This window comes from Calidris pugnax, unplaced genomic scaffold, assembly GCF_001431845.1.
Source record: "Calidris pugnax isolate Ruff unplaced genomic scaffold, ASM143184v1 scaffold63, whole genome shotgun sequence".
NCBI lineage: Eukaryota > Metazoa > Chordata > Aves > Charadriiformes > Scolopacidae > Calidris > Calidris pugnax.
This window is the reverse complement of record NW_015090852.1, coordinates 4,361,627-4,377,078: the sequence shown is the minus strand read 5'-3', so window position 1 is coordinate 4,377,078 and position 15,452 is coordinate 4,361,627. Positions and strand designations below refer to the sequence as shown.

Here is a 15,452-nt window from a genome sequence, read left to right as displayed (position 1 = left end):
CCCCAAATCCCGCCAGCCCTTCTTTCATGGAAGCAGAACCGATTCTTGCTGTGTGAGAAATCAGGAGTGGTGCCCATTCACCCAGCGCAGGGCGAGCAGGCGCTTGCTACCATGGGGTATCCAGATCTGTACCCCGGGACTCACACACTTTCTCTGCAGACCCAAGTCTGTTGCGAGAAGTTGGCTGCTTGCTTATTTTTCCACGCAAATGCTGGCTCACGTGGAGACCCTCCTCCTCAGCCACCCTCAGGAGCAGGGTGGCTACAGGTGGGGACACCAGTGGAGGGGACGGCATGCCTAGCGCTAACTCCCCAGCTCTGCAGGGCTGGGGGTCTCCTCTCGTGGGTCAGAGGCAGGGATGTGAGCAGAGGTTCCGCGGGGCAGGCTTGGGTTTGCCTGGGAAGGAGGCGAGCACGCTGCCTGGGCACTGCCTCCTGCGGCTACAGGTGTTTGGGGGGTAACAGAGGGGTTTATTTGCCTTTCTCCTCACCCCTCGCTGCCTGGATCGCTGGCATCATCTGGTCCGCAGGGCAGTGGGGTGGGCTGCGGTCCGCAATTCCTGACATCTTGCCCTCGAGATGCAGTGGAGGCAAAAGCTGCAGGTGCACTGCCCATGGCCCAGGTGCCCTGTCGTGCCTGGGCACATGGTTATGGCTCTCGCTGCTTTCTCCCCTCCGTCCTCTGTCCCGGCGCGAGCCCTGCGGCTCCTCTGGCTCCCACCACTGCCTGCGCTGCCCTGGGGACGTGAGTAATTCCTGCTGGGAGGGTCCCATCTTCTGTCCCTCTGCCAGGAGAGCCTGGGAAGGGTCACCGTGTTCGGCACTTCCACGCAAAGCCTTTCCTGCAGCATTCGCAGCTCTGCCCTCAGCCTGGCTGTGGGGATGGCCAGCCCAGTGCTGCTTTGGTCCCCGCAGTGTGCCCGCACACCCCCGCGGCGTCGCTCCTCAGCGCGGCCGAGCTCCTTGCAAAGCTTCAGCCACAGCTTGTGCTTTTCCAGGGTGGGATTATCACCCCAGTCCCCACAGGCATCTCAGACCAAAAATCCCTGTGAAATCCCCCACGCTACTTACTATTCTCAGTAGTGTTTGCTGCTTATTCGATTCTTTATTTATTTTTCCCTTTGGGAGTGTTGCATTTCGACGCCTCGACGCACACTTCCCCCAGCCGGGGCCGGCGGTTCCTGCTCCTCCCGCTTGGCCTCGTGGCTGGTTGGGGACCTGCTGCTTTCCGTGCCTACGTCTGGGTTTTGCTGGGGCCTACGGCCTCACGGTGGGAAATATTTGCAGGGAGAGGGGTCTCTGAGCTTTGGTTTGCTGTGTTTCCTGGAGCAAAACTTTTACTGGGAGCTTGCTGGTGTGGGAAGGTGTCCCGCTCTTGTGTCTGCCCGTGGTTTTGTCCTGGTTCGTGATCGATGGCAGTTTTTGCCATCACCTCTGTTTTGTTTTTCAAATAGTGTGTGTGGAAGTGGGTTAGAAACTTTAAATACAATTTTCCTTAAGATTTGGGGGAGAGGGAGGGGTAAGTACCTTTTGGTTTGAAATAAGGCAGATGTGTGTTTTTGACCCAACGGGACAGAAATGTCTCTGGCAGCATCAGAGCTAAAATGCCAGAGGGAAGGGATTCCCTGACAAATGGGTAGCCCCGAGGTGGGCTCCCAGCCAGGAGAGGATGCTGAGTGAGCCAGCTCCCCAAAACCTGCGGGGAAGGCTTTGGGGCTGCGCTGGGGGGCTGCACGCCGGCCGTCAGCCCAGGGAGCTGCTGCGGCACCGCCGTGGTGGCAGCTGGCAGGGAGAGCAGGGATGCTGCTGCGGGGATGCTCTTGAATTCATTGCTGTCTTTTGGGATGCGCCGCCCGGCTGGAGCCTTGGCACATCGTCTGCTGTGTTGGCATGACACCAAGACAGCAGCGGCCGCTGTTCCTGTCCGTGTGTGTCTGCAGCATCCCCAGGGAGGTGCTCGATGCCGTCTGGTGCTGGTGTCAGGCTCAGTGCCCGGCCACAGCTGTGTGCCTGGGCTCCCAAGGCTCCCCAGCCTGCAGGCAGGCTCTGGCTGAGCCCCGGGGCCGTGCCTGTGTTCCCTTCTCCGGGCTCCTGTGCTCACTCCTCCTCCGAGGGCTGGATTTGAGGCACCTAACTGGGTTTCATGCATGGGTTGTCTTCATGGGCATTTCCCCGTTTAAAAAGAAAAAAGATTTGGAAAAATTGTTTGCAAAAAAAATATTGCAAACGATGTTTGCAAAAATCTGCAGACATTTTGCATGTTCAAAAAAGGTGTGTGTTCACACTGGGGTGGAGGTGCTGGTTATGCATCTCCCTGAGCGCGGTGGTAGCACTGACCGGTGCAGCTGGTGATGCTCAAGGGGAGGGAAGCAGCGGGTGAGAGCTCCCCGGTACGAATCCGGGTTCAGCTCACATCCCCGTGGCCCGCAGCCGTGCTGACAGGTGCCCTGAGTGGGAGCCCTTCCCTGCGCCCCTCTTTTGTACCAGCACCCTGTTATCTCAGGGAGGGGGGGGAGGTCATGGAAACACCTGCCCTCCCCATCCCCTCTCGCCCTGAGCCTCGGGGTTGCCCCTTCCCCTCCGTCCCCACCCTCGGGTTACTTATTTATTTATTTATTACTTATTTATTTAAGGTTTATTTAAGTTATTTATTGGTATTTATTGACGGCTGGAAGTCAGGGGGGTCATTTCTGCTGCATGGCAGGGGCAGCTGGGTCGTGTCCCCCCCCAACCCAGCCCCCTGCATTTTGGGGTGCTGCCGCATGTTTGGGAGCACCGCTGGGGAGAGATGGTTGTGTGCCCCTGTGCTCCCGTCCCTTTTTGGAGCCAGAGGGGAGAAAGGAAGGGGAATCACGTTGGTGCCTGCAGGGAGGACACACGGTGCCTGTCCCCTTCCTGCAGAAGCTCGAAGCCCCTTGTGCCCCCTCCCCAGGCGCTGTGCTCCCTCCTGTGCCCGTCTGTTATTTATTGACCCGGCCTCCTGGGGTTTCTCCGTTCGGCTCCCGCTGGATTTGCTGTTGCCAATTTCTGGAGATGGTGAGAAGAGCCAGGACGCGCGGGTGTCGCTACGGAGAAGAGACCAAACCAGGTATTCTGCTGCCGCGTGGAGAAAATCAGAAGGAGGAGAAGAGGAAAGCTGGTTTTGCAGAGTGCCTTAAACACAAATGACTCTACTGAGTAGGGGGCTTGGACTTCTGTCTCTGGATGTTGTTACCAACTCGAACAAATGTTGCATTTCACTTCTCTGGGATTAAAAGAAAACCACTCGAGCTGTACTGGAACCAAACCCTGTGTTTGCTTGAGTCCATCTGGCTGGCTTGTGTCTCTGGGGCCACGGCAGTGCTGGAGAGCAGGCAGGAATTTGTGGGCTCCTGGTCGTCAGTCCCTGCCTGGCTGTGTGGTGGGACCAGCAGCTGACTTTAAGGGCCCTGGTCTGGTGATAGGACTTGTTGCCCCTTGTCCCGACTCGCAGGTGGCTTTGCTGGTGTTCCAGAGAGGTTGTGCTGGCCCTGCAGTGCCCCTTTCCTGGGGATGCTCAGAGCAGCCTGTTCTCACATAGCTTGCCCTGCGGCCGTGTCCTCAGGCCTCTAGACATCGGGCAGTCAGTTGGAAAACTCCGGAGCGGGTGGGCAGGCAGCCCTTTTTCCCTCTAGGCAACCAGATCAAGGCCAGGGCTTTGTGCCACGGGACTGGCAAGAAACCCAGGAGCTCATGCAGCCCAACCAGGGGGAACTAGGGAAGCTGCCAAGCTTGATAAAGCTAAAAAAGCTACACAGAAAAGAGATGTTTTCCCTTCGAAATTGCAGTTCCCTCTCCCACTTCTTGCAGAGTGAAATAGGGGGACCGAGAGTCAACACAGACTAGGGTTTTTTTCCTCTTACAGTAAAAATAATACATGAGGATAATGCAGGTTTTCATAACGAAGGTTCATTTAAAAGTCATTTGGGGAAAAATATTCACTGTATGATTCCTGGAGGCAATTAAATATTAATATATACTTCTTTTTTTTTTTTGGATAATGGAAGAGGGAGGTCTCTGAAATGCAACCCTGTTTGGGGAAGGATGTCCTCAGCCTGCTCGCCGGGGTGGAGGAGGACAGTGACAGGTGCTGGGAGAAGCCACCTGGACGGTGTCTGAGGGCTGACGGACCACGTCCCAGGTGGGTGTGGAAGCCACCCCAGGAGTAGGCCCTGCGGGATGCTGGAGAGGACCTCATTGCATCCAATGAGCTCCTTACCATGAACATCAACCTTACCAGCCCCTGCTTGCTGTGGGGGGACATTTGTGCCCTGAGCCAGCCGCTTTCTTCAGCAGCTGCTCGTTTTGAGTGTTGTTAATTGCGCCGGGCAGCGCGGTGCTGGCGGACAGCCCACGGGCCATGCGCTGAGCGGGTTTCTTTACCAGCGTTTTATTAAAATATGGCTCAGCTCTTGTCAGACCCCTGACGTGGAGGTGTGGGAGAGCAGGGAGGAGTTCACACGGCTTGTATCATGCCCGCTCATGCCCCAGGAAGCTGCAGGGTAGGACCCCCCACCCCGCAGTTAAGAGCAGGCCAGGCTGAGGCATGTTTGTTCCCTGAGCAGACATCTCCTCCTTCCCACCACCGAGGCTCGGCCGCAAAGCAGCAGTACGGTGGCTGCCCTGGGCACTGCTGCCTTGTCTGAAATGGTGTGCCCCGAGACAGTGCCTTATCACAGAGCAAGGCCAAGGGCAATCTGTGCTGCTGCCACCCACCCCAAGCACGGGCACACATCCCAGCTCCACAGCCCAGGGAACAAGTGGTGCAGGGTGCTGTGGACACCAGCAGAGGCAGACAAAGGATACTGCAGGCAGTACTGAAGATCAGTTTATTTGCTCTATTCCCTCTTCCATAAAACCTGAAAGCAATCAACTTCCAGCAAGAGATGAGAAAGCAGTTAAGAAGTGAGAGATTTGGCTCTGCAGCTCCTCCCCTACGCACGGGACCAGACAGAGGTGTTAACGCGTTAGTGACGGCTGCTCCGAAAGGCACGCAACAGTTTGGAGCCCCGGATGGGCTCCTGATGGGAGACGGGAGGTGTGTGAGCCCAGCAGGACACCCTCCCAGGGCCTGGCTGGCTGCTGACACCACGCTTCCCACTGCGCCTCCAGGAAAAACTCAACTGGTGCCAAACAGGAGACCCCACAGCGTGAGCTCTGGAGCCCCCACCGATCTGCTAACCTCCTCCTTGCGGGGCTGATTCAAGACAAGAAAACACCCAGGGTTTTAGTTTTGAGGGGGACGTGGGGGATGAAAGGGATGGGGAGGATTGGTTTAGTATTGCCATGTACCGTCCGTGTGACAGTACGAGGCTGCTGGCCGTGCGGTGTCAGGGAGGCAGGAGGTGGCCATGGGGAAGGCTCCTGATGCCGAACGACTTGCAGCCCGGCAGGACGGCTGGGCAGACGTGCTCACTCCGGCTGTGGGGTGTAACGCAGGTACTTCTTGCCCGACGGGAGGTCCTTTGTGAAGACTCCTTTGGGAAAGAGCTTCTTGGCTTCCTCGTCAGGTAAGGTGGGCACGACCATGACGCTGTCACCAGGCTGGGGAGCAAATGGGAACCGTGAGAGCAGCAGAGGAGCTGGCAGGCTTGGATGCAGGTGACGCTGCCTCCCTGTGAACCCTCAGCCCCAGTGCCCCAGGCACATCCCTTGCAGCTCTGCCTGGAGCTGGCAGTGACGACTGAGTGGGAGCTACACCAGGAGATATGGGAGATGTCAAAGGGACATCTCCCTTTGATGGCCATCTGCCAGCCCTGCCAGCGGGATCCCACAGACCAGCTCTCCCCCACAGCACTCCCACAGGAACAGGGAGTAATTAGAGGGGAATTTGGACATCTCTATGATGCAGGAGGGAGCACAGCTTGCCCGAGTCTGCCCGTCCATTTCTATTGCTCAGGTGCCCCTGGACAGGGAGTGCTGGCTCCCCCTTAATGTGCCAAGCCCCGGGGAAAGGTGCGCTTCCCTGGGAGGTGGGCTGGTGGCTGAGCTGGACCAACACAGCTGGGAGCTTACGCTGCAGGAGACAGGAATCTTCAGAGGCAAGGCTGCCTCCATGCCCTGCTTTGCCTCTTTGTTGTACGCTCAGCATGTGGACGCTGGAGTTGAGGGGTGGGGAGGCACAGCGAGGTGCACCGATGCCCCGAGTTACTCAACCTCCGAGGCTTGTGCCTACGGGGCCTTCCTGCCCAGACAGAGCAGGTGTCCTGAACAACGCTCTGAGAGCCTGTCCCTGCCTTGTAACACAGGAGGACTTCTTCAGGACGCCCTGTAACAGCCAGGAGTGTGTCCTCTGGCTCCAGACAGGCAGGCTTCCCCACTAACAGCCATCAAAGCCAGCAGCAGGACAGGTCCAGGAGCTGAACAGCTCTGCCGGGCTGAGGAAACACTGGCTAGCTACAGCAGCCACACTGTGCTGCTTGTTCCTGCTTTATCTTGGCTGCCCAAACTGTTTTTTGGGGAGTTTTAAATAATGCTATTGGACAGGTATGGCCACAACTAAGCAACTCCAACTAGTAGTTTTCCACAAGGAGGGGACTCGGCTGTGTACATGGCTGGGTGAAGTTGGGCTGTGCCCATACTGGCCCTTGCTGGCTCAAAGGCAGGAGAGCAGCAAGCCAGGCCAAGAAGGGGTGCCCCATACTTGCTGCTTCACTGGCTTTGAGGGGACTTTGGCACGTTGACACCTGGTAATGTCTTTCCTTATCACAGGCAACGAGGGCAGGACCTGCCTTGGCCCAAAGCTGATAGCCAGAAGGGCCAGCCCAGTATTTTTGGCAACAGAGACTGAGGGCAGGGAAGGAAGGTTCCTATGGCTGACCAGGACTGCAACAGTCCTGGGGCCTGGGCTGGGATCTAACTCATACCACGGGACCTCAGCAGCTTTCCCCACCCCATGGGTCCCCCCCCCTCCAAGGGAGGTTGGCTGATGTTCCAATGCACGTTTTCAGTGCCCAGTTGTGAGCTTTTCTCCCCTCCTCACCTTCCAGTCCACAGGGGTAGCGACCTTCTTGTACGCTGTCAGCTGCAGGGAGTCTACCACTCTCAGGATCTCATCAAAGTTTCTCCCAGTGGTGGCTGGGTACAGGATGGAGAGTTTCAACTTCTTATCCGGGCCAAAAACAAACACCTGAGCACAAGGAGACAGAGTCAGGGTCAGGGGAGAAGATATTTGTCCAACTGAACTGCTGGATCTGCTCAGCCCTGCTGCCTTAACCTTTCCTGGGAGGTGGCCTGCTTGATCACAGGTGTTGGGACAGGGGAGATGCCATGGTGGGGATCTCCTAGAGCAACGTTTCCTCTCCTTGACCTGCGCATTTCTGATGCAAGCACAGGTGGGGAGAGGGAAAGTCCAGCAGATTAAGCACTTTTGTCCCCTCTATGTTAGGACAGGCACAACCAGGATGAGCTGGCAGCAACAGCAAGATGGAGCTGTTGGCCAGCAGGCTACCCCAGCGCCAGCCTCTTCCTGCAGCACAACCCATGGATCTAGCCCAAGGAAGTCAACCTAGTTCCTGAAGATGGTCACGTCCATCCAGGTAAGCTGCTCCCATCTTCAAGCCCAGCCCCATGGACAGGATGGCAGGCAAAGCCTACTGCTCAGAAGGCTGCTCCAGGGCCAAGTACTCACCACACGAGCAGTCAAGGGCATGCCATCCTTGTCCCTCTCATCTGGGTCCAGCATGCCCAGCTTGACAGCGAGCTCCCGGTTCGCATCAGCAATTATCGGGAAGGGGAGTTTCTCCTCGGGTTGTTCCCCATTGTACGCATTGATGTCCTGCAGAGACAAAACCATCCTCATGCTCCCTGTTGTGGGTACCACCATAGGAGACAGAGGCAAGGGAGGGAGACCTCTACGCAGGCTTTACGTGCGTGGGGCAAGCTTCTGCAGAGGGGCCATGCAGAAACATGTCCAGCAGCTGCTCTACAGGAGCTTGTGACCTGCTCAGCCCCAAGGTCTCAGGCTGGGACAGAACAGCTAGGGGTTCACGACCTTCCATGAAGTTTCTCTGCTTCCAGAAACCAGGTGACAAAACACTTCACAGGTCTTGTGCAAGGGAGCAGCTCCATTCGGCAAGTCACTCCGAGCTTACTTAACTAAAAGCTCTTGAAAACAGAGGGAAAGTCTGCATGCAGGTCCTGGGACACTGCACACTCCTTTCTGAACCACAGCTGGGACAGAAGACAAAACCATCCCCTTCTACAGCTGTGCAGACTCTCCCTTGTGACCGTGGTTTATGAGGTTGCTCCCTGTGCTTGTCTAAACTTGATGTGCTTCACAAGGGAACTGTATTTTGAGCATCTCTGAATCTGCATTCAAGTTACCCTTGTAGTTTGTGGTGCTACCTTTCTGGGTCACGCTGAGCCACAGCGGGGCTGGGAGGAGCCTGCTCCAGGCAGCACAAACACAGCAGCTGCCAGCATTGAAGCAAGTTTAATCCAAGGTTTCTGCCCCAGAACGGAGCTGCCTGTTCCTTCCCTCCTCTTTATGCTGCAAGGGGACAAAACTGACTTCAGTGCTGACACAAGCCTTCCACGCACCACTGTGGTGTGTTATAAGATGAGCTGATAATTTGAATGTATAAGTCTCTCCACCTTCCCCAGGCTCTGAACGCAGGGGAACAGGCTGTGTCCTGCTCAGGGAATTTGGGGAGGGCAGGGTTGGAAATGCTGCCCCTTGGCATGGCCCACTGCTGATCAGAGCACGTCAGAAGCAGCAAGAGCATCACTCCTCAGCCCTCCTAGGCTGATGGTGGTGACACCAGGGGCTTTAACTGTTATAAGATGAGCTGATAATTTGAATGTATAAGTCTCTCCACCTTCCCCAGGCTCTGAACGCGGGGGAACAGGCTGTGTCGTGCTCAGGGAATTTGGGGAGGGCAGGGTTGGAAAGCTGCCTGTTCCTTCCCTCCTCTTTATGCTACAAGGGAACAAAAGTGACTCCAGTGCTGAGACAAGCCTTCTGTGCACCACTGTGGTGTGTTATAAGATGAGCTGATAATTTGAATGTATAAGTCTCTCCACCTTCCCCAGGCTCTGAACGCAGGGGAACAGGCTGTGTCCTGCTCAGGGAATTTGGGGAGGGCAGGGTTGGAAATGCTGCCCCTTGGCATGGCCCACTGCTGATCAGAGCACGTCAGAAGCAGCAAGAGCATCACTCCTCAGCCCTCCTAGGCTGATGGTGGTGACACCAGGGGCTTTAACCCTGCCCCAGCTGCTCAGGATGCTGCAAGCAGGTCAAGTGGTGTACATGTGACAAGATGTTTCCTTTCTAGCTTTTCTCTTCACTTGCTTTCTCCCCAGGGCTTCCTGAATCAGCACTGCACTGCAAAAAGGCTGTTTTATCTTGGCTGTGTTGTGGTCAGGCCTGCCTTGGAAGGAAGGAATTGGATCTGTTCTCCTGCAGACCTGCCTTGTCAAAGCAGAGTGGGGAGGGAAAGCAGAGCCAGTGAGGCCAGCGCAGGCAAAATGCTTCCGAACGGCCCACAGAGTTGCAGGAGGCTGCAGACGAAGGTCAGACAGTGACATCCCCCCATGTCTTCAAAGTGGTGGATGGAGGATGAACAGAGCTTCTGAGAAGCAATATCCAAATCCGATGGACTGTAACTCGTTCCAAAATGCACGTAATTTCATGACCTGGGGATCTCTGTTCAAAGGAGCCTCCCAAACCCCACCCTATTTTGCAATAAGACACCCAAGACTCACTTCCCTATGAACTATTTTTCTTTCCAGAGTCCTAGCTGAAACCAGACATCACTGGAGTGATTTATTCACCCCTGACTCACCAAGACAAAGGAATCAGTGGCCAAAGAGAGCACTGAAACCTCCTCTGATGAGCATGTGCCAGTCAACCCTGCTTCAGGAGCTCATGCATTCATATTCACCCCTGACTCACCAAGACAAAGGAATCAGTGGCCAAAGAGAGCACCGAAACCTCCTCTGATGAGCACAGCATGTGCCAGTCAACCATGCTTCAGGAGCTCATGCATTCGGAGCTTCTGAGAAGCAATATCCAAATCCGATGGACTGTAACTCGTTCCAAAATGCACGTAATTTCATGACCTGGGGATCTCTGTTCAAAGGAGCCTCCCAAACCCCACCCTATTTTGCAATAAGACACCCAAGACTCACTTCCCTATGAACTATTTTTCTTTCCAGAGTCCTAGCTGAAACCAGACATCACTGGAGTGATTTATTCACCCCTGACTCACCAAGACAAAGGAATCAGTGGCCAAAGAGAGCACTGAAACCTCCTCTGATGAGCATGTGCCAGTCAACCCTGCTTCAGGAGCTCATGCATTCAGCCAACCCTTGGAGCAGCAGAGCACAGACAGGGGAGGTAGGAGAGTGAGATCAATTCTTGGTTGAGCTACAGGCTTGTTCTGAGTCCTGGAGTGAGCCTCTGGGTCTTGGCTAGGGATGGCTAAGAACAGCAGTGACATCTTTGGCTGGGAAAGCAGAGCTGAGCAAAGTGACCTGAGGATTATGGGCTATACTCTGGTCCCACCTTTCTAGGCCCCATCTGCCCACTGAAATTCGGCAGCAAAGCAAGCAGAAGTTTCTTTACTGTTTTATACAGGATTTCAGCCATCCCTCCGGCCTACTTGCTTCCTCACAGGCTGTGTTCCAGATGAAAACAGCTTCATCCTTTTAGTACTGCTGGGAGCCTCATCCAAAGAGAGAGCAGGTATGTAAAGGAACGTTGCACAGAGAGTTGTGGCTGCACAGAGAGTTGTGGCTGCCCAAAGTTTTACTTGCTTTTAGGACTTCTCTCTAAGTTAAGATTTAGTGAAACAAATTGCAGTTTCTAGATCCCAATCTAGCATTTAATGCAGACTGCTTTTGTCCAGCCAGGCAGCTTCTGCCAAGGCTGTTGTCTCTGTTAAGCTCCTTTTTTCCCCATGGCTGGGCAGGAGAACCTCAGGGGCACTGCCCCTGGTCTCAGACTTGTGGCAGGCCTTAACACCCGCCTTCCTAGTTCAGCTCTTTTGTTCATTATCTGAAGTTCTTCTCTGCTTTGTCAAGGACAAAGGAAAAGGATCACATGTACAGGCAAGGTCTAAGAGCAGAGCAATCGCAGGCAGCTTTGCTCCCTCTCTGCACTTTCTCTTGTTCCCCTGTAGCCTGTGAGATGGGCAATTTCAAACACAGGCTGCATAGAAGACTCCAGGCTGCTATGTGCTATGGATTTGCCCATACCAATGGGATCTTACTTTGGAGGACTTTCATGGTTTCCTTTTGGACAGGTGCTGAGCTGACATTTCCAAACTACCCTCTCTGAGGCCTCTCCCAGCCTGACAGAAAGCTCACTGCAGCTTGGATCACTTCCCTCTGCCTTTCTCCGTGTTCATTCTGGAAGGTTTTCCAAACGTGCTACTCTGCCTCCCATCAATCGGCATCAAGAAGCTGTTCTGCAACTTCTGGTTTTACTTGAGGTTGCGCTGAATAATCCCGCAGCATCAGCAAAGTCAGCTCGTGGTTTATCTCTTTTCCAGATCGCCTGAGCGTGCTGAACCCCACACATCCCTGCAGACCCTCAAGGGAGCTCACCACTTCCCTCCCTTGGCACAACCTATCCCTTTCTCCTGTCCCTCTGCAGAAAGGAGCCTGCCCTTCACAAAGCTGATGTCTTTGATGTGAATTCAAGGACTTTGTACAAGTCAGCAATACCCTATAGTTCTTCAAATGGATCTAGCCAACCGGGAGAGGAGACTCCCTTACAAAAGCAAACCCCAAACTTTCCATTATATTTAACAAAATATTATCTGCTAATTTGACTGGTGGTTTCAGCCAGTTTGACCAGTGCAGAAACTTCATTAACAGGTGTGGTATTTGTATGCTGTTTTTCCCAAGCTCTTTTGAGGTTTGGTGGGACATGAGCCATGCGCCACTTGGGTACGAAGGTCAATTTAAGCAATAAGGCAATTAGGTAATTTCTAAGCCAGTCAGACATGAAACAACATTTCAGTGTGGAAATTTCTCCTTTACTACCTCTTATTGCATGCAGGCCTCACCCCTGGAAAATGTGTGAGAACGTTCCCTATTTTAAGAGGCAAGTAATTCACTCAGGGGCTTTTAAACTCTGGCAAGTAATTCACTCAGGGACTTTTAAACTCTGGCCATATCTGTCTGAAATGCTCATTTTATGCCCCTATTACTTATGAGCCCTGGAGTCATACCCCCTGGCAGCACACCACTGCTGAGGCTGCATGTGAAGTTCCTTTTATGTTCTTTCAGCAAAGCTATTTCATTCCCATCTTTTTTTATACTCCCTTATGATGGTTTTATATTTAACACGATCCTATTTGTGGCTTTATGTTTAACATGCCCCTGATTGTTCTCTGTTTTCTCTTCCCTGCCTGGGCATGAATTGCACCCTTTGAAGACTGCCGGTTCACTTCTGACGCCTCCTTTCCTGTTTTATTACAGAACTTTCTGAGGGTCTGTGGATAGATTGCCTTCCTCTGAGCTTTTGGCACCGTGTTCACACATTTTACCCTTTCAGGCGTGGCATGAGAGCAGTAATACTGTTTTCCTCTTGTTTTAAAGTGGCAGTGTATACAGCCCTCTGGACTTTGTGGAGTGCTCCATGAAGATGGAGCAGACCTTCCTGCTCCTGCTCTCTGTTTTAGCACCTCCTATCCTACGTGCTTTGAGATTCAAATGTCTTACAACATTATCCTCAGCAAATATGTAGTTCAGAGTCTGTGCTCTGTTCTATGTGGGCTCTTCCTCTGGCCTTCAGAGCAAGGTAGCAGCACAACCTCCCCTTTGTGCCTCCCCATGGCCCGTACCTTGCTCCAGGAGAGGTGGTCTTGGACGCTGTCAATGGAGAGGGCGATCATCTTGATGTTGCGCTTGCTGAACTCGGGCGCCAGCTTCGCTGCCCGGCCAAGCTCTGTGGTGCAGACCGGGGTGAAGTCCCGCGGGTGGGAGAAGAGGATGCCCCATCTGAAAGATGAAAGGAGGAGATGGCAGTAGGGCGAGATGTCATTCTGGTTTGTACTGAAGACAAAAAGCTGTACAGATTGCAGTGTACAGAGACAGTCTGCAGGAACAGCTCATCTCTCTGCTAAGTGGAAATCCTGTGCTGGGAACACATCCTTCCCTATCGCTAGAAGCCACATGTGCAAGGGCACATAGATACCAACTCGCCGACCACCTTATTGCAGAGATCAGTACTGATTTACAAGGCTATTCATGATCCTGTAGACCTCCTCATCAACCACTGTGAGGAGAAACACCCCTGGGTATCTTGCAACTTAAAAGAATGGGACAGGACTGAACCTTATCCCAGCCGCTGCCATGAGCTGCCGAACATACTTCATGAAAAAATACAAAATAATCAACTAATGGGGGAAGCCAGATGTTACCATCACATTATGGGTACAGTCACAGCAAAACCGCCTCCTCACTTTTGCCCATCACTTCCCATCAGTGGATTTTGCAGTCCTTAGAGCAGGCAAATACAAGTCACCCCACTTTACAGGTAAGGCAACCAGCACACAGAGGAAGGCAGCCATGCAGCTCAGCAGCGAGATGGGCTTATCGCAAAACGGCTTTCAGGAGCTTCCAGGGGCTAAGGCAAAGCCACCCCCAGCACTTGAAATTCCCTGCCAGGGACTCGTCGCATCATTTCTCAGCTCAAGGCTCACAGGGCTTACTGCACCGCTCCTCACCTCAGCGGTCAGGAAACACAGCCACGTGCCAAAGGATCTGGGGAAAGTCCTGTCTCAGAGATTTGGGAAGGGAGCTGGAGGGATGAAGACAGCACTCTGCAGCTCTACCAGGGTTGCGGGGGCCTGTTACCGGGGCAGCTACCTGGCCACTGGTGCTACGAGCCTCTCTATACAATAAGAATACTACTTGAATAAAAAGGCAGCAAACAACCAAGCAGAAGCTGGCCAAGCAAGCTGCCATGTGGGTGATCGGGCTGGAACAGCCAGTTTTAAGAAGGCATGCAGCTTATTTTCTTGCTAAAAGGGTTCCTTTTTCCCCATTTGCCCAAGCTCACGACGCCGACAGAAGCGGACTCAAATGCTGATTCAAGCCTGCCAAGCGCTGCCGGGAGCGAGTCCCAGCCGTGCTGTGCTGTGCTGTGCCAGCACCCTCCTGCTTTTGCCAGGAATGGAGCAACAGGCTTTGCAGGAAACAGCGCCTGAAGGTATGTGGCTTTCCACTCGGGGCTCCAACGGGGCCAGAGCCCTGTGCTGCTGCTCGGTTACACACCTTCACGTGCCTGCGCTCACTCGCAAGGGACACAGGTGACACCTGAGCTGGTCTCCTGGCACTGCCCTGGACTAAGTGGTGCTCTGGCAAGGCTGGCTTTGCCCTTCCCTGAGCTCTGCCGTTTCCAGAGCAGCTCTTCCCTCTCCTGGAGGGCTCGTGCAGCCTGTGGGAAGGGGTGGGGGAAGATGGGGAGAGGTGGCTCTGCTCGCTCAGAGGGGCTCATCTGTGCCCCACTGCCATGCTCCCCTGCAAAACCACAGTGCCCAGCTGCCTGGCCCAGGTGGGATGGCTCCCCTTGCCCCCAGAGCACACCCGTGAAGGCTGCTGCTGTGGCTCAATGGGGAAAAAAAATAATCTCTGGAAGAAGCCCGAGGCACAGACTGGCCCAACTCTGCCTCCTCACGCTGGTCACATGCCTGTGGGAGGCTCCCACTCAGGGTTGAGCTGGACTTTCACACTGATCATGGAGTGGTTTGGATTGGAAGGGACCTTTCAAGGTCATCTAGTCCAATACCCCTGCAGCAGGGAGCAGGGACATCTTCAACCAGATCAGTTTGCTCAGAGCCCCATCCAACCTGACCTTGAACGTTTTCAGGGATCGGGCACCTACCACCTCTCTGGGCCACCTGTGCCAGTGTTCCACCACCCTCACTGGAAAAAACGTCTTCCTTACATCCAGTCCGAATCCCCTCTCTTTCAGTTTCAAGCCACTACCCCTTCTCCAATCACTGCAGGCCCTATGAAAAGTCTGCCCCCATCTTTACGGTCCCTTCCAACTCTAACCATTCTGTGATTCTATGATCTCTCTTGTCGGCCCCCTCTAGGTGCTGGCAGGCTGCTACGAGATCTCCCCGGAGCTTTCTCCTCTGCAGGCCGAACCCTCAGCCCGTCCCACGGAGAGATGCTCCGGTCGGGGGGGGTGTGTGTGTGTGTGCTGCGGAGGTCCCCAACCTCCCGCCGATCATCCCCCCCGCCCCCTTCACCCCCATCCCGGCGCTCACGAGTCTCCCAGGAAGTCATGGAAGCGGATGCGGCCCTGCGTGGTCTCCGCCTCGAAGTTCGGCGCCTCGTCGCCCAGCAGCAGTCCCGGCATGGCTATGGCTGCGCCCGCCGCCCCCGTTCCCTGCGCCGACGGGGCCGACCGCCTCTCTGCGCATGCGCCGCCACCGCCCCTCCCCGCGGCCGCCGCTCTTTACGGCTGCTGTC

The 15,452-nt window shown here is 54.6% G+C and overlaps 1 protein-coding gene across 1 annotated transcript; it reads right to left on the bottom strand.

Annotated features, from left to right (window-relative positions):
* Window positions 1-4,823: 4,823 nt before the first annotated feature.
* PRDX6 (peroxiredoxin 6) lies at window positions 4,824-15,405 on the bottom strand. The gene is made up of 5 exons (XM_014943417.1): window positions 15,248-15,405; window positions 12,812-12,968; window positions 7,648-7,794; window positions 7,000-7,146; window positions 4,824-5,561 (listed from the first exon to the last, which is right to left on the bottom strand). The coding sequence occupies exons 1-5, from the start codon at window positions 15,337-15,339 to the stop codon at window positions 5,430-5,432; spliced, it is 675 nt and encodes a 224-aa protein (XP_014798903.1). The 5' UTR covers window positions 15,340-15,405; the 3' UTR covers window positions 4,824-5,429.
* Window positions 15,406-15,452: the final 47 nt, after the last annotated feature.